We start from the raw sequence: 20131 nt of genomic DNA on the forward strand, positions 1-20131 counted from the left end.
GAAAATGAATAGTACTTTGCTTTTTGGCAACACTAAAAATGTAACCTTTTTGGTGGAAATATTGTTGCAAAACAGGTTTATAATGGCAATAGCAGCAGGATAAAGAACTGAAAAGAAAAAGTAGATTGTTTATTTTCTATCAAATCCGAATCAGATGATCAGATGACAATTGTTTTTTTTTTGTATACTTCATTTTTATGCATTGAATTAAACTGTCAAAATGGCCTTAAGAGGTCTTAAAGTTATCGAGCTTGCAGGTTTAGCTCCAGCTCCCTTTTGCGGCATGATTCTTAGTGATTTTGGAGCAACTGTCACACGAATTGATAAGGTAATAGTTGCTCTTTGTCGTTTACATTATTTAGTTTGAGGTAAAACGTAATGTCCTTTTGTATTTCCGAGGCGCTGAGGTCCTCAAAAAGTTGCCAACTTTCGAGTTTAATTGATAGATTGTATGGTCTTATGTATTACTCCATATTTTATTAATCGTGCCCAGGAAATAATATTGCAACCATTCAGAAGTTTGGAATAATAATCACCTCTTATTTACGAATGCATCGTTGTCTTTCATTACCTTGTTCTGTCGTTGTCAAGGCAACTCTTAATAAAACTGGATCGTTAGATTTTTAGTCTTGCCATACACTATGCTGAACAAACATAAACTTTAGGATGAAATAAATACAAAATATGTATAAGCCATTACTACAAAGTACACAACAATTAAATAAAAGGTGACTATTATTATTTTAATCTTTTGATATGGTTGCAATTTTAAGGATTAATAAAATATGGAGCAATACACAAAATATATTGGTTACCATGACTTGATTTTTACTACTTGCTCTTTGCCTTTGCTGACTTTAGCTTCTACAAAACAGAATGGTATCAAAAAAATTTGATTTTATCAGGAGTTGTTTTTTATTTACTGCATAAATTTCCATGGGGAAAGGTGTCACTTCTAAGATCTTATAAGACTCCTTTGTCTGTTGTAAGATCTGTTAAAGCCGCCAAAATGGTTTGTATCAATGTTGGCAACTATTATAAAAATAATTCTAACATCAATTTTCTCATACTTTTAACTTTTCTGTACAGTTAAAAGACTTTCTATTTACCAATTCTTTGCCTGATAAAAGCTGACAAACCTCCTGTTGTGAAGATTCACTTGACTGAATTAGAATTTTATTATTGACATTATTATAGGGAGCAGCTTCATCAGGAGAAACCAAAGTATGATCCAAGAGATGCAACCTCTGTGGGTAAATGGGAAACCACATATTTAAATTTAGTTATGGGTTTGGGTTATGATAAAGCAAATAAACTTTTGCACGTAATAAACAGAAGAGCTGGATCTGCTCTATTTTATTCAGGTATTTTAACTGAACTTACCTCAGACATTTTGCAAGTGTTCTGTTTATTCCAAGTACTTTCAATGAAAAGCTAAGACAAATTCATGAAGTTATATTAGAGCTAAAAATGTTAGCAAAATGAACTCATTATAAGAGATTTAAGTAACAAATGAAATCAGTGTCGTTTCAGTTGAAACCTTTGAGAAGTCACTAATGTAGTCTTGTATATTGCTCCATATTTTATTAATCGTGTGCAGACCATACTGTTGCAACCATATCAGAAGATTAGAATAATAATAATAATCATATTTTATTTACACTTTTATTGTTGTATGCCATTATCTTGTTCTATCGTTGTGACTCCATTATCTTGTTCTATCGTTGTGACAGCAATTCACGTTAAAACTGGATTTCTAGATTTTATTGTTGCCAGATTCTACTAATGGGTTAGTTCCTCAACATAGAGCTCTTTGAGCCTGCTACAAACTGTTAACAGAGCTCATTCTAGGCAGAAAAAAGGGCAGGGTGCAAAAGTTTAAAAAAAGGGCACTATTATTCTAAAAAGGCAATAATTTCACGTTCTATTAAAAACACGAATTCTTTACACGTTCTATTAAAAAACATTGTCAATCAGTAAAATTTTTTTTTTTTACTTAACTAAAAGTAGCAAAGCAATCATTAATTACTTATTTTCATTAATAAATTAACATATATATCGAGTTAATGAGTTAATTAGCTTAGTAATTTATTTAAAATGCATGCATATATTAATAAAATAATAAATGTATGTTTTTAAGTGTCTGTAGTTATGATTAAATAATTAAAATGATTAATAATTATGATTTAATGATAGTGAAAGTAACTGCAAACTTTCAAGGACAAGTGCAACAATGGGTTGTAATGGCTATTTTTCCTATCCCATATAAATCAATGTATTGACAGCAATGACAAACTAAATAAAAAGAGTTGAAAATAACAGTTCATGAAATCCATTGTAGAGTTTGGAGAAAAAGTAAAGAAGGGTTGAGGAAAGAAAGGGTATGGAGTCTATTACATCAGGGGCAACAGGGTGAATTCTTTTGACTAAAAGGGCAGCAGGGTGCTGCGCCCTGTTTACCCTGCCTAGAATGAGCTCTGCTGTTAAGACTATGGCAATTAGAAATAAAATGTAAAGTTTAATCGGTGTTCATCTTCAGCACAGGCCTGTATAATACACATGAACATGTGAACTCCATTCTCGGAAAATTTGTCACCATCGTGGAAATTTTTTTACTATTACAGAAACGTACTATTAAATTTTTTGCTATTTATGAAGAAAAAAACTGCTTATTCTAGGAGAGTTCTTTTCAGAATTCTCGCGAAAAAATTCATTATTGTGCTTTTTTCTGACCGATGCAAACATGATTTTAAATTACATTCCCATGATTTAAAAGCCCCAATATGATTGATGTTTAAATGACTTAAAATTACAAAAATTTGGACTCTCCAAATCAATTGCTTTGGCAGAAATGGGATAGATTAAAAGTAGGAGACTTTTGACGTACAAAAATTTGGACTCTCCAAATCAATTGCTTGGGCAGGAATGGGATAGATTAAAAGTAGGAGACTTTTGACCCATTGCTGAAACTTTCAATAAACTTTTAACCTACTATTAGGAGTCTATTATCATTTATTATATTTTCTTAATTAATAAATTTATTTTTTAAACAATATTAAAAATTGTTGGCTAGATATTTTTGCTGCACATTGTATAAAAGTATCAATTAATGATCAAAAGATTTAAAATAAGCAAAATCTTAAAATTCATTTATTATTTTAAATACTTTAATATAAAAATGCATTCATTTTGACATTTAAATACTTTTTTTCATCATTTTCTTACGATTTTTGTTGTTTCAATATAGCCAAGAAAAAGTAAAGCATTGCTAATTTCAGATTGGACAAATGAAAAGTTAGAAAATTCTTTTTTAAAGATTGCATTACTGTTGGAAATGTTTACTAGTGGGCTTTAAACAATCTATAGAATTTTTTGAAACTATGCATGACTTTTCTACACTTTTGTCGCACTTGTTGGCATTAATCATAGTAATCACATTGTTTGATAAAATGTAGCTACTTAAAAATGGTGTTTTCTTCAATCAAAATTCATTGCATAGAAAGCAAATAAAGTACTTATTTTAGTAACTATTCTATGGTTTTTATGTAAAATTTTTGCCATAATATTTTAGGTACAATGGCTAAGAAAGAAGATGCAGAGTTAAAACTGCTTTGTTGAACTTTTTTTAAACTTTTGTTTGAAAGGGATTAAAGTTGTCATAATTTAGTTGTTCAATCTATAAATGGAAAGCATCTACTAGTGTCATTGTATCTGACTGCAAGATATGTAATGCATATGAGGTACATGCTTATTGGTTAGTAAAATCTGTTAATTGTTGAAAAATGCTAAAATCACCTATACAAACTATAATAAAATCCATTTCTTCAGAATGTATATATATATAGTAGTGTCAGTGGATTAGCACATTGCATTATTTTATTGCAATCAACAAGTATGTATTAAAATCTCATTTTTTTAAAAATGAAATATCCTTATAGAATAGATATTTTTTAGCAATGTATTTGTGATAAATTCAATATATTTTTAATTTTCAGCCTGACACGTATACAGATAAGGATAGTTTGTCGAGAGGGAAGAGATCTTTATCTTTAGATCTCAAAAAAACTGCAGCTGCTCACATAATTACTAAACTTTGTTCTACAGCAGATGTACTAATTGACCCATATCGACCTGGTATTATGAATATTATTTTTATTCTTAATTCTATTGCATATTGTTTACAAAATATTTTTTAATTAAACCATCCACTTCTAGTTTGTTTTCAATAGATTAATTAATGTTTGTAGTTGTTCTAATATTAGTTTCAGATATAGTCATCTAAAATATGTCTCTTTAGGAAAAAAAAACAATTCTAGAAAGGCTTTAAAAATTATGAGTCAAGTGAAAAGTATTAAAATATAGGAGGACGGCTTTGTTACAATTTATAGCTTATTTTTGGCAATGCATGGTTTTTTTGGAAAGATAAATCAAGTTTTTGAGATGGCTCTTATAGATAAACACAGTGTCAAATAATGGTCTGTAAAGTCAAAAATGAAAAACTACTATACCAGTGGTTGAGAAGTAATATATATATATATATATATATATATATATATATATATATATATATATATATATATATATATATATATATATATATATATATTGTAACAAGTAATTTGGTTATAATTATAATTATACAAGTAATTTGGCTAAAATATAAATGTATGAATATAATGTACAGTAAAACCTTAATTTTAGGATTTGAGAAGTAGGAAAGGTTTGTTTGAGATACTCAAATTTAAAGTGAGTCAAAATAATAAATGTGTTATTTAGGGAAAGCTGATTTCTTTCTTTTTTGAAATAAAAATAGTAATACTCATCAAAAGTTGTCTTGTGATGCCAGTAGATAACAAATAAATTCTTCAGAGATTACATTAAATTCTTAAGGGCCTGAGAGCATTACTCTTAAAATAGTAATTTTTAATGTTTGGAATTATAAGTTATTTTCTTTTTTTCTTTAAAAAAAAATCTGTTTCAATTTCGAAGATAAACTTAATGTCACAAGTTAAATAAAATCAGTTGTTTCCTTGAATTTACTTACTACAGGGTGATACCATTAAAATCATTTGATTTCCATTTCCGATTATTTTGAAATCATATTTTGTGTTCGAAGACTTTGTATTTTAAGTGAGAAATTTTTTTTAGAAAGAGTCTCATTTTTCTTTTAAGTAAATATTTATTAAACCTAATATTTTTAAAACTATAAACTTAACAAGTTTAACACACACATTTTTTGTCATATTTTCAGCTCACCATTAGACTTTTACAATTTAGGACTACCTACTTATGAAGATGTTATAAAATGTGATTTAGATATACAATATAACCTCAAACATTGTTTACTTTCTGGGAAGGATTCGAGTATTCAGTCAAATCATAGTTAGAAAAATCATGGCAATTTATTTGAGTGTATTAATTCCAACAGTCTCTCATGACCGCCATTTACAACTCATTCATAATTATCAGAAGAAATCCCCACATTGATTTTAGAGTACAGCTTTTTTTTTTTTAAAGCAAATCAAATGTTATTTGATATAGCAATAGCAAATGTGCATATATTGAAAAAAGTAATTGTGAAAGGACGTGAATAGTTTCTGCCAAAGAGTGATCTTTCATAAGTGATCAAAGACGTGGTAGAAGTTGGCGTAACAGAAAGACAAAGAGTAAAAAAAATAAATAAATAAAAGCAGAAAAACGAAAATTATGGGCAATAAAAGCAAAGGACTTCAATGAGTCTGTAACTCATTCAATTCTTTTACTGGTAAAAGATTTGCTCCACTGGTAAAGTTCAGCAAAAATGGGCAAAGATATTATAGATAATTAATCCCAATTTTTTGCAACTGAACTGTCTGACAAAGAAAAAATGGAACAACAAACAACCCCTTGCTACTGCAAGAAAGTACAATCAAATACCTTCACTAGCAGGTATTTGTCACAAACATTAAATGCTTAATAGATCTGCAGTCAATAGTAGCAGTTGCAGTTCTGAAAGAGATTGGAATTACTGAAACTGAACTAATCTTTGACAAAAATCAAATCCAAAGAGCTCACCAACGCAATTGCTTTCTCAAAAATTTTGAAATCTCAAAAGTGTAAGAGGACTATGTTTTGACGGGGACATACCAAAACTCTTTATCAAGAGAAATTAACACACACACACAAAAAAAAATCTTTATATTTAGGTCATACCATGCCACTTTCTGCTTCAACTAAGAATATAGCATTTTCCATAACTGAATTATTTTTGTCAAGAATTATAGATATTGACAATTTACAAGATACTGGCTGTGATGGTATAAATATCAATACAGGTTAATAAAATTAGTACCATAAAATGTTTAAACACTATCTAAATCATCTCCTAAAATTATTTATATGTCTATTGCATCACGAGCTTCCACTACAGCACTTATTTTGACATTTAGACAAAGCCATGCTTGGAACATGAGAATTCAGTGGACCCATTAGAAAATAATTAGAGCATTGTGAGCAAAAATCTGTGGAAAAATTTATCCCCAAAATTTTTGTTTTACCTAAAGTTGATGTTCTATGTACAAATCAAAAGCACCTATATCAGATTTGTCTGGCATATGCGATTACATTTAAGTCAACAAACACCCTGAATATATTTATCCCAAGCAAGATGGCTCATAATAGCAAGTTTAACATTAAGACTATGTTTCAAGTGATAAATCATCAGATGACCTAAAGATATTAGAATTTATTCAAAGAGTTTTTGCACCACTATGGATGTGGAAAATGTTAAAGCTCACTCGAAATAGCGAAAAAAATTCAGAACTTCACAAAAAAATTATCTATATTTTTTAATTGTTAAGTTAATGGCACAAATATTGAGTATAAAACTGTTATCTTAGAGACTGTGTGAAATATTCATAATCATTTAATTCTAAATAAAAGTTTTTGATCATTGCTAAAAATGTCTTGCTGTCTCTCACTATGCACTTATACTTTGCATCCACCAAACAAAAACCATTTTGAACAATGGTATAAATTAAGTTCTCCTAGAAGTAGTGACTACATTTCAGAAGTTGTTTGTACTCACTATATTTTTAAAAAAAGTAGTTATACTTAACTACTTTGTAATAAAATAGTTGTTGTAAACTACAAATATATATATATATATATATTATATATTGGTATTACTTGCATAAATTTTGTCATAGGTTATTCTAAATTTTTGCTAATATTATTAGGTGTGTTAGAAAAATACAATTTGGATCCCTCTGTACTGTGCAAAGCTAATCCTGCATTAATATTTGCTAGAATGACTGGTTTTGGACAAAATGGACCTTTTGCAAAAATGGCGGGACATGATATAAACTATATAGCCATATCTGGTACGTTGTTTTTTAAAATTTTTGTATTCTAAAACTTCTTATTCACATTCGTTTTAATGTAATTGCCTCATTAGGAGGAGAACACTCTATTCCCTGAGCCACGCATTACACATTAGTACTGAATTTAGAAATTGCTATATGATTGCTATTGTTTTGAATTCATTAAAATCTGTTATTATTTCTCGCACTTTTTTTCCTGCTATGTTGCCGGAACGGGAATTCATATGTAAAACTAATGAGTTATTGAAATTAATAGCTAATTTTGAAGTAGAAACATAAAGTAGTAAAAAAAAAATTATGCTTGCATTTGAAAATAATCGGTAACCATAAAGATGGGAGTTGATTGAAAATAAACAGTGCCTGATTCACTTCTACTAGTAAAAAAATTTAAGAAAAGCAAACTTTACTGTAGCTCAGTTAATTTTTTTTAGAAAAAATAGTAGGCCATATGCTTTCTAAAAAGATTTTTTTCACTGTTCTTTGAAATTCATTCAAACAGAGGGTTTGATATATATATATATATATATATATATATATATATATATATATATATATATATATATATATATATATATATATATATATATATATATATATATATATATATATATATATAATTTATTAGTATTAACTGGATTCAAATTATTTGAACCTCACAAAATGGCAATCAAGAATTGAATTCAAACTTGCAATTTCAACTTCATGCTACGAATTGTTTTTCGAAGCCTTGAAATTAGAAGTAGTACATTTTGTTACTCTTAAGCTATAAAGTTTGCCTTTGCGTAAGTAGAGAAAATTATACTCTTTTTTTTTTTTTTTTTTTTTTTAGTGTATTTACTCTTTTTGAAATTAGTCTGTTATGTTTTAATTTTTGTCCTGATATTTTTTTTTTTAAAAAATTGTCCTAATTTTTTCTTTGGCTACCTATGGTGCCTGAATATTTGATGCCCCAAATCATTATTCTTATCAAATTTTATCCTATACCATTCCATACCTGCCAACTTTTAATCCTTTCGACGATGATTTTTCCCAGTGGTAGTAAAATAGAATTTAAATTACAATTTTAGGCAGAAACATAGGCTATAACTTTGAGATGTTTATGCGAAATACAGTAACACTATTATATTTATATATATGCTTAATTTTTTAAGAAATAGTGGTGGTCAAAAAGATTATAAATTAAATTTATAAATGCAAGGAATACATAGAAAACATACATTTTACTACCAGTTTAAATATAGAAATAAAATTTTACGCCAAATGCGTAAAAGTTGGCAGGTATGCCATTCTGCGTTTTTTTCTTGTTTTAGTTATGATTCAGGTTTTTTGATCAATATGCAGTAGTAGTCCTTTTAACATCTCTTTATCTTCAAAGCATTCCGCCCTGTGCTGACATTTCAATGCTATAGACTAATTTTCCCATTTAATAGCATGGAGAAAACTGGTTCAGGAAAGCCTTTAAACTAAAGTTTGACAAAAGGTCAGGACTACCCAGAAGATTAATTGAGTAGAAACTGTTATTTGCATGCTTTATTTATTTATTTTAAAAAAAACCTTTTTCTACCTTAAATTATAGAAAACTTGATTCACTTATAATTCTAATATGCAGAATATTTTCATTATGTAATTAAAATTTAAGGTAAAAGAAAGGCTGAATTTAAATTAGTTTAATTTCCTGCTAATTGCCTTAAACTGTTTTTTAACTTTTACTTGAATCTTAAGTAAAGTAAAAGTTTTGCCTTAAATTACAAAAAAGAAAATTTCTCGAACAGATATTTTCCCGGATAATTTCTCCTTCTATTTCACTTTTTGTAGTTGCTACAGCTATTTAAAAAGTAATTCATATTTAATTATATTTTGTACAAGGTATTCGAAAAAAAAACACATTTGTGTTTATCTAAATTTGCAATTCTTTGTTTTTGTTAGTAAATATTTGCATTGCAATTATTTTTGTATTGCTAATTTTTAAATGAAAGTTAAAACTTTTGCTGGAGTCTGACCCTTTACTAAATGAAATGTTCTGAACAGCAAATTTTTTCAACTGGAAACAAATAATTTTGTTCTAGAGAGTCTTCATTGTATGTTGTTTATTTGTTAACTTGTCTATATTGTTTAATAGTTAGATTTCATGAAATTTTTTTTTTTTAGTACTTGTTAAATGTACAAAGTTTAAAATGTGTCCTACTTTGTGTGCTCTTATTAAATTTGAGGCAGGCTTGTTCACTGAAATTAGTTTTCGAACTCGGACTCTTGATAAAATTTTTATAAACTTTTTTACTAATTTGCTCACCATTCAGTAGATGAAGCAGGGTGAAATAAAAATTTATTCTTAAACTTAACTGTTTATAAATAGGTTATCTCATTGGGAATCTTACAGACAATAAAAACAAATGTTTACTGTTGTCAATCATTTATCTTTAACATTTCTCTTTCATATTCAATTTCGATTTTTCTCTCGATTTTTGTTTTACAAATAAATTATGAAAAAGAGTTTTAATGACAAGTTTTCTTGCTAAGACATCAAAGGCAGAGTAACAAGACAGCAAAATTTGGTATATATCCAAAGTATATCTTGGGCTGTGGCGGACTTGTGCTCTAAGTAATCCTATGTATCTAAGGCTTAGATTAAAATTCTTCGAGCTCAGGCGTACTAATTCTACTTCTGCTTCCTTTTTTTTTTATAATTCTTTGAGCTAATTAGATTAATATTTTAGGAGTATTGTCAATGATAGGTGGAAAGGATAAACCTCAAGCTCCAATAAATTTGTTGGGTGACTTTGCTGGAGGTGGTCTTATTTGTGCACTAGGTATCTGCTTGGCATTATTAGAGCGACACAAATCTGGGAAAGGTCAAGTTATAGACGCCAACATGGTAATTTTTTCATTTGCACTCTATTTCTGTTGCAACTCATTCAATTAAAAGATACGATTCATCCAAACCGAGATTTATCATTTTACAATCTGTATTTTTATTTTGGTTTATTATTATCAGGGGTCTGTCCAGGCCACACATTTACTACCGTTTAGCGGTACCTTCACAAACTAAACTTTAAGAAAAACGGTTATTTCACAAAATACTTTTTCTTACAATTTCATTTTTGTATCCAGTACAAAACGATAAATCCATATTTTTGTATTGATTTTTTAATGTAATTTTTAAATTTCACAAATTATGTCTGAATTTTCACAAAGTAAGTAACTCTCAGAAAAACCTAGACAGACCCCAGATTATAGATTATTCACTTTAAATATGTTTGAGTGATTGCTTAAAATGAAAGAAGGTTTATATAAGTCGCTGATGTTTTATATGCAGGTTGCTGTATTCTTAACAATTCAATTAATAAAATTGCTAGTGAAATATTTTTTTTAATTAGGGTAGATCTGAATAGATTTTTGTTGATTCTAATCTCTAGAAAGACCTATTGGTCTTTATGGATATTAGTCCACATATTGGTCTTTATGGATGCTGTTAGAGGTGATATATTTGTTTATGGATATGTAGCTCATTAGATAAATTTGCTAGCAGAAGTATCATTTATTAAACACAGGGTTGGCAGGTTTTTGACATGTGACAGTTTTTGACAGTTTAAACCATGGTTTAAACCGTCACGTCAAAAACCTCACTGTCAAAAATGTCGAAAATGTCAAAAACCTATATTCATTTGTGAAATTTAATTAATACATAAAATTTATATATTTTTTATAAAGGATAGTGTTTCTAAATAGGTTCTAGAAAAAATAAATTTAAAATTTTGAAGAAACACTTATATTTTGAATAGTAACCAAAATCTTGTACTTAAAACTCACATATTTTGTAATATTATGTATTCATTTTCATGTGTTATTGAAAATCTGCAGTGATATTATTAAGAAATTTATTTATAACCAAATTTAGCGTATAGTATAGATCAGGGGTGGCGAACCTTTATACACCAACGTGCCATTTTCTCTAAAAAATTGCTTAATGATGTCATAGACGTGCCGTCAAATAATTTTGACTTCGTGATTATTGGGAAAATAATAATACTAAATACTATCAACTCAAAACTCTTTATTTACATTGAAAAAAAAATACATTTTGCAATGTCTCAGTTATACAAGTAATTCAACTTAAAGTAACATCAATGTGACTTCTGTTGTTGCAGATTAGATGACTAATAACTTATATTAGGTTCTAAGATGTTAGTTTAAGCAGGACTGTTGATTTTTTTTGCTAGTTATTTATTGTTAGTTTGTTTTTTACGGTTATTAATTGTTTTTAGTATTAATTTTTAATTTTTCTATTAATAATTGTTTAATACTTTGTTTGTTTTTTGTGAATTTTAATTTAATTGTTACGCATGCTTCATAGCGTAATAACATTTGTGTAATAACAATTCATAGTGTAACAACGATTGTGATCAGTGGAGTGTCGCATGCCATAAATGGCACGCGTGCCATTGGTTCGCCATCCCTGGTATAGATTATACTAAAAATTAGAAATTTTTAAAGATAAACATTAGCAGTTTTGTACATTAGACATCTTCTTTTAAAGAAAAATCTTTTTAATATTCTTTTAAATCTTCTTAATAATCTTTAACATAAGACAATACAAATTCAAGTGCTTTCTGTTAAATACACAGAGTAGTTAGTGTCGATTTACAGTATATTCAGCCTATTCATTTACTATGCTGAAAATTTAGTTTATCCAAATACTTGTGAATTTCATTTTGCTGAATACGATATAGTTTTGTTGAATATCTAAATATTCAGCTGTTGAATAATTACTTCTTGCTTTCAAGATATGCATTATTTGTATTCTTAATACAAGTGGAGAAAAAAAAAATTAAGAGATAAAAATTGTTTTAAAATGATAAGTGTAATAATTATAAATAAATATAATAAACAATATGAATTATATTTATCATTATTCATAAATATAACTACTTTTAAATTCAAATTAACGTACTGGATAATAAAGATATTCGGTATAACATTAAAGAAAAAATTTTATACACTTGTATCAAGTTTGTATTTATACAACATAACTTGTAAGTTCCTTATAAATATTAGTTATATGTTCCTTATATGTCAAAAATGCATAGTAATAAACTTTTAATTTTCTTAAGTATCAAAAAAAAAATTTTTTTAATATAAATATTTAAACAATTTTTGAGCAAAATTTTTCTGCACATGCATTTGAATATAAATTTCTGAGATTTTAAATCTGTTATTTTACCTTAATTTTAATTAAAAAAATATTTTAAAACCTGCTGATTACCTATAGTGTAATTAAATTTCAATCTAATGCATGGCAACTGTTGGTAGTTTTGAAATTTATATATTTTCTTGGCAAACTTCAGTTTTTGACGGTTTAAACCAGTATTATACCCTTGTCATGTCAAAAACCACTTTTTGACGTCAAAAACCCAACCCTGATTAAACATGTTGTAGAAAGACAAAAGAGTTTTGAAAATCATCACCAACCAGCAGGATAGCTTAAAAGACTTTCAGCTACAGTTAAATTCCAGATACCAAATGAAACTAGGTGAAATAGAATAACAGTCTTGAAAATCATCAGCATTCAAAGACTAGTAAACGATTATAACTTATTTAAACAAGCAAGTCCAGTCGGTAACATACCTTTGAACCATTTCCAGAGTGAAGAAACAAAATAACTTATGCGTTTTATGAGTGGCTAACTGTTTTAAATAATGCCTCATAAAAATTTTATTTTAAAATGAATGTATTTAACATTAAGCCCTTTTCACTTAAACCTTGTTTTTGACTGCTAACTGCTCTAAGTTGCAATACACAATAGCAATCACTGAGGACTGAATACCTTTTTGCTTGAAATGGATCTTTGCGGTGGCTTACTAACCACTATGTTATAGTAAACAATCCAATTATTGTTACTTTATCCACTCCAAAATGTAGCAAAACATTTATTTTCAATATACATTGATAATTCAGTGAAATCACCAATGGTGAAGTTTTATCATGCTATGATTTGATAGTTATAATGTGTGTATTGCCTTATACTTTGGACCACTCTCCGGTTCAAACTAAATGGGCCATATTTCCCAGATCGCTGCTACTCCCTATATTTTGGTGGTCAGCAATTCGAATCCATCGAAAAAAAGGTATGTTTTTTCAGAGAAAGTGAGTGCGTTTTTGTGTCTGATTTTGTAACTAAAAATATCGTCAGCACTAATTAATTACTATATTTAACATCACCCCCTTAAACTAGATTAAGATTGAGCCATAGAATGTGATCAGTAGATATTGAGGGTGGTCCATATTTTGTTTTGCGCACTGGACATCAAAATTCTTTAAATTTGAATTCCTTCCTTCTGTAGAAGTACTGAGTATTCTTTATTCATCGTTATGCCTTTTAGACATAACTATCCCATTATTAATTTCAACATCTTCCAAATCTAGGTGTTTCTTGTGCATTTCACTATTATAATCTTCACTAAATCCAAAATTTTATCTAAGTTACTGTTTTCTCTCGTAAAAAATTTTTGATCAACAGCAGTATGCAAAAATCATGTGCAACACAAATGTCATATTAAAAATTAGTATGTTAAGGGAACAATCACGCCTCTGGCAACATACAAAACAAATTTAAGACAGAGAAGGACTGACCAAATAAAAGAGAGAAACAAATATTGAACTTATTCCGAATGCACATGCATAGTCTATATCTGTTTTAAATATCTATAATTTTGACTAATCTGTCAGATCTTCCCTCATATTAAGCTTTTACTTATGTAGTGCAATGTAAAAATAAAATTCGAGGCTGTAGTATTTTTCCTAAAAAGGTTACATACTTTGTTTATAACTTACTATGATTTCAACATGTAGAAGGAAGGTTACATTAGTTGTTCTTTACTTTAATGATATGCAAAATGTTCAGTGTATTATAAATTAGTTTACGATGCAGCTGAATCTGAGCTGTTACAATGTAGCTGATACAAACCTAAAATGTTTTAATATTGCTCCCTTTTTTTTAATTTCAAGCTTGCTTGTTTATCATCATTATGTAATTTCCTGCAAAATTGAGTGCTAGAATACGTTTTTATTTAATTTTAATCATATGTAAATACTTACGATCATTTTGTTATTGCCATCATTGATAGATTATAAAAGTTTTGGATTATTGCTAAATTATCTTGCAGTTTCTCTCTACTTACTATAACCACACAATATTGATGCATCCACCATACAATATTGATGGACACTTGACTTGATGGACAGCTGAATCTGAGATGTTACAATATACAATACAAACCTAAAATGTTTTGATATTGCTCCCTTTTTTTTATTTCAAGCTTGCTTGTTTATCATCATTATGTAATTTCCTGCGAAATTGAGTGCTAGAATACGTTTTTATTTAATTTTAATCATATGTAATTACTTACGATCATTTTGTTATTGCCATCATTGATAGATTATAAAAGTTTTGGATTGCTAAATTATCTTGCAGTTTCTCTCTACTTACTATAACCACATCTGCATCCACCATACAATATTGATGGACACTTGTATGTGCCCATAAGCAGTCAAAGGGATAATAGCATATATAGATCATCCAAATCGTAAAAATTATGAAAGACTGAATGACAATCAAAATGAAAAGAATAGCTCATCTCAAAACAGAAGTAGTTTTCTTTTTCAAAACAAATGATTTGGAGTTTGGTGCGAAGTCTTTAAATAGTAATGAAATTTGTCCTGAGTTAACATATTTCGTTCTAAAAATTGTTGTATATAAATATGTTTTGGACATTTTGCTATTAATTATCCTATGTACTATATATGAATGTCTGGGTAATATGCCTCATAAATAAAAATAAAGAATATTGTAGGTTGCTGGTTCAGCTTATGTATCTAGTTTCCTTTGGACCACAAAGTATGCCAATATACCGATCTGGTTAGGACCTCGTGGTACAAATGTTTTGGATGGAGGCACTCACTTTTACAACACCTACAGAACAAAAGATGGAAAGTTTATGTCTGTGGGAGCCATAGAAACCAAGTTTTACACTCTTTTATGTAAAGGTAGGTACTCATGCTTAAGTTCTATTTTGTAATTTTTAAAAACTGGCTCAGTTTGCCTAGTTCAAACGTTATTTATACAATAATACTACAAGTTAATACTATCTGGTTATTAATTCTTTTCTAAGCATAGTCCCTAAGTGTTATGTTGTATTTACATTCTCTAATAATGTATATTCGTATTGGCTGTTATTTTTTGTCACTTACATGTTAGCATTGAACCTTTTCTGTTATGACTGAATTTTTTAAGGGCATATGCATATGAAATTTAATCTAAAATTATTTAATTTATATAATTTTAATAATTTAAAATTATATAAAATTATTATCTTAACACAGAAATGTTTTTGAAAATGACTTTTTTTTAACAAGAGATGTAAAGATTCTAAAATTTTACTGGATGCCCAGGACAAAATGAATACTTACCTGCAAAAATTTCATTTATTACCTGGATGGTTCTGGTTGCCTGGTGAAAATTCAATATATTCTTTAATCTGGTATTTTAGTGTTTATGCAAAACAAAATAAAAGTTTTTTGTGTAAAACAATTTTCAAGATATAGTTTTAAGTAAAGTTATTGCATACATATATAAATAAAAACATTTTTTTAAATGTTTTAAACCATAAGTGAAAATTTCATTAAAGAAATTTAGGATGATTGATCAAAAGTAGAATAATTAACTTATGACTTCGTTGTGTTTGTGTTTTAATTTCTAAAAAACACCCGCTTTATATTTTTATGTTCTGAAGTATGATATTAAACATTATGCAAAAAAAATAATAAATAAAAATGCTAGTTTACTTTTTCTTTTGAAAATTATGATGTTTAATATTATGGGGAAAAAACTAAGTTGGATAAACTTATTTTACTCTAAAAAATTCGTGAAATTTTCTTAAATATTACCTCAAAAATAATTTCAATTCTAATATTAAAAAAACTTCTATTTATGTTTCCAGCATTTTAATAGTTCTTTTTCTTTTTGTGATACCAAAATACAAAATTGGCTTCTAAATAAGAAGTATTACTTATGTCATTTTGTTAAATTAAGACAAATTTCAAATCATCTAATAATTGTTTTGTTTCAAGAAATTTGAAGAAAAAAAATTTAGTTTAGTCCTTTCTTATGCACTTTTCACAAGAAAATTTCTAAAAATCTGTGGCAGCAAGGCAATGAGTTTCTTTTTTATTCTGTTACATTCTAAATGTATCTTTCCTTTGAAATTTTTGCTGTAAGTTCAATTTTGTGAAAAATTCTTAGAGTTTAACTTAAAGTTAAAAATATTAATAAAATATCTTAGAATAAAAATCGATTTTCTGATGCATAAAAGCTGTAGTATTATTCATTAATTTTCTCTTTTTTCTTTTAAATGTTTAGAGCATGAACTTAAGAGTTCTAAATAAATTATGGTTTTTTCTTTAGTATAAGCCATTGCCGATAATAATTTTTTTAAAAAATCTGGTTCATTACATTTTCCTTCCATTTTTTTTAGATTGATCATTGTTAAAACTTTGCAGAATTGTAAAATATATCATCTTTCTTTTTCAACTGTAAAATGATTAACTATAAGTTTACTAATTTTGCTTTTGGTGAAATGACATTAAGTTCTACTGAATCCACCCTTCAGTCTATAATTGCTTTTCTTTTTGCAGGTCTTGGTGTGGATCCAGAGAAGTGCCCTCAGTTTGATAATTGGGATGAAAACATAGAAATGTTTTCAAAAATTTTCCTCACAAAAACTCAAGAAGAATGGTGCAAGATATTTGACCTCACTGATGCCTGTGTGGCTCCCGTTCTACCAATGGAAGAAGCTCATCATCATCCTCACAACTCCTGCAAGGGAACTTTTATATGTTCTGATGAAAAAGTTGTTCCTTCACCTGCCCCAACACTTTCTAGAACACCTGCAGCAGTCAAACTGACTGAGCCTTTGAATGGACAACATTCCATAGAAATTCTTCGAGAGGAAGGTTTTAGTTCTGAAGAAATAAAGAAGTATATTGATGATAAAGTAGTTCACGCTTTAAATGTGAAGTCTTCTCTTTGATATGAATAATTTAATATGTGTTTTGTTAGTACTGAGCTGTGATAATTGCTACTTATAATAGATTTTATGATTGAAAATGATATTTTATTTTATTTGAGTTGGTGTCAAAACGGGGTTCATAAGTAGAGAGGAAAAACTGAACAACTCAGGGAATTTAAAATTATCCTCAACAACTCGAAGAAAAAAAATTTAATTGTTTTTCTCAGAGAAATTGCAATTATGGGAACTTTACCTACCCCTTTAATGAAATTCTTTTAAAGGAAATAAAGTTATAATTCTTTGCTACGATTTTAGGCTGCAATTTCAGGTTAAGTAAAAGCTTTAATGAAACTTTAAAAAGATTTATTTGTTGTAAAGTTTGATTTATATGATGTTGATTATTATGCAATTATTACTTGAATGAAGGTTTTGATTTACTTTTTGAAATAAATATAAGAGTTTATTTATTTCAAGGTTTATCAGGGTTGATGTAGGGGTAAATATTATCAATGAATCTTTTAATTTTACATGTTTCTATCACTATTTCAGAGATGCCAACCGCTCCAGATGCGCCATAATAATTTAAAAACGATAATCAAATACAAACTAAAATGTGCAAATATTTGGCTAGTTTTCTTTACTTTTTAAACGGTGTAGTGTGAATAAGCTGTAACATAGTGACAAATTATGTAACCCTTCGAATTATTTAGAAATAGTGGTGGATAAAAATCTAATAAATTGAATTTATTAACCTAAGAATCACACATTAATAAACTACCACTTGAAAATATTTATTTGCTGTCCGGAGCAAGTTAGCATCACTGCTTTTTTTTAAATTTTTTTTTTAGTCTAAACATTACTATTTTGTTTTTATGAATGATGTTTGCTGTGAGTATTATTATTATAGCTCTGGATAATCTGGGAGTTTTTCTCAGAAGTTAGGAAGTATGAACCCTGCATAAGTCTCAGTTATATTTGAAACTATACCAATGTCTGATTGATGTTTCGTTTTTTTATAATTTATATAAAAACAAAATATTTTTGTAATTGTACGAAATTAAATGATTTAGAATCATCAATCGTTAAGTGAATGTGCCGTAGTTGATTATTACTAAAAGCTTCTTCAAACCTAATATGAAAAATAAACATAAAAATGTAATGTGGGGATTCTCTCCAGTGCTATCATTCATACTTAAAGAAGGCACTCTTACTAACACAAAAATGTATCCGATTTTATTTTTATGGAAGGCTTTGACTTTTTTCACATATAACTGTGATGTGAAGCATGGCTGTTTTGGTTCCATAACTGCTGTATAGCTCAGTCATTGACCATTTAAAATATTCTTACTAGTTAAGTACCAACAAATATAGTTTTTCCTCCATGTGGTGCTAAAATAATTTATTATCGGGTGGAAAGAATTTTTTAAAAAAAGCATAACTACCCCAATGCTGAATCAGGAACTTAAATTTATCTTAAGGTTGGGGGTTATAAAACTTTTAAAAATGCTAAGAGATTGTCTTCATGAAGTGCCCTAAATATACTGTGTAGATTGTCAATTTAACATATAATATAAATTTATACCGAAGCCTAGTAGAAATTTCCTTTATTTGCAAAATTACTTATCATTTAAAAAAATGTTCTATCAACAGTGATAAATTTTGAGAATTGTTTATTTTTAATGATACCCGTAAATATCTAAAGTTTTGTTGCAGAACTTTAGTTATAATTTTGCTTCTGTATTTTAAGTTGAAATGCTGCACTATTTCTGTTTGTGAAGGAAAAAAATTTGAAGTATTTCAATTTATAAGGCTATAATAACATGAAAGACATTTCAAAATTTTGTTTTAGAGACAGATATTACTAAAAAAATGTTTTTAATTAATAATCGATAAGCAACTATTGTTGCACAGGATTTTTTTAAAGTTTTACTTGTACATACTAGTTAAATTTATAAGTGAATTTATGAAAAATATTTGCTTTTATAAAATTATTTTGTTTTTGTGAAATGAGTTTTGAATTCCCATTACTGTTTAAACATTATACGTCTGAGAAAACGGGATTTATATGAAGTTCATATCTATAAGATGATACTATGCAATACAAATAGCTTATTTTCCTACCTATGCGATTTTTAAAATATTGTTAATTTTAACTAAATGCAAATCAAACTCAGGCTGCGGTCTCTGCTAATCTAAAATTAAATTTTGTTACTTACGCAAAGTCTCGTTAACTGGACATTTATTCCGTCCTTAGCAGCGCCCTCTTTTTCAAAGATTTTTTTTTACACAGATTTGTCACAGAAAAACTCACTTTCGGATGGCAAAATGGCTAACATTTATAGGAACGTTTGCTAGAAGAGATTTTGTTGCGAATTCCGATTTGTAACAAGAATTATTTAAGTATGATATAGTTGCCCTCTTTTTTATGCTTCAATTAAAGTAAATTAATTTTTAATATAATGTTACGACATAGAAATTTCGAATTGTGCTTTTTAATAATCATTTTTCAATGTGCTCAATACTCTCATAAATCTATCTCTTTATCTTTTCTTTTAACACGATAGATTTTCTCATAATTTTTAAATTCCGATATGATTATGATATGCAAAATTTGAATCACACATTTGAGTAATCACAATCACTTTTTGATGCGCTCGATTTACGTCGATACCATTGTATATCCATGCAATGTTTCTATGATTTGATTGG

General features: G+C 28.0%; 1 protein-coding gene across 2 annotated transcripts; it reads left to right on the forward strand.

Annotated features, from left to right (window-relative positions):
* Positions 1-25: 25 nt before the first annotated feature.
* Positions 26-19549, forward strand: Amacr (Alpha-methylacyl-CoA racemase). Of its 2 annotated transcripts, XM_087167673.1 has the most exons (6): positions 26-328; positions 3996-4134; positions 7218-7361; positions 10076-10233; positions 15209-15401; positions 17049-19549. In XM_087167673.1, the coding sequence occupies exons 1-6, from the start codon at positions 221-223 to the stop codon at positions 17441-17443; spliced, it is 1137 nt and encodes a 378-aa protein (XP_087023799.1). In that variant the 5' UTR covers positions 26-220; the 3' UTR covers positions 17444-19549. The 2 variants fall into 2 exon arrangements, with proteins under 2 accessions (XP_087023799.1, XP_087023800.1); XM_087167674.1 differs by lacking the exon at positions 7218-7361 and having other exon boundaries at positions 46-328.
* The last annotated feature ends 582 nt before the right edge of the window (positions 19550-20131 follow it).

Source organism: Parasteatoda tepidariorum, chromosome 7 (genome assembly GCF_982258835.1).
Source record: "Parasteatoda tepidariorum strain Cologne lab strain chromosome 7, Ptep-v5.0, whole genome shotgun sequence".
Taxonomy (NCBI): domain Eukaryota; kingdom Metazoa; phylum Arthropoda; class Arachnida; order Araneae; family Theridiidae; genus Parasteatoda; species Parasteatoda tepidariorum.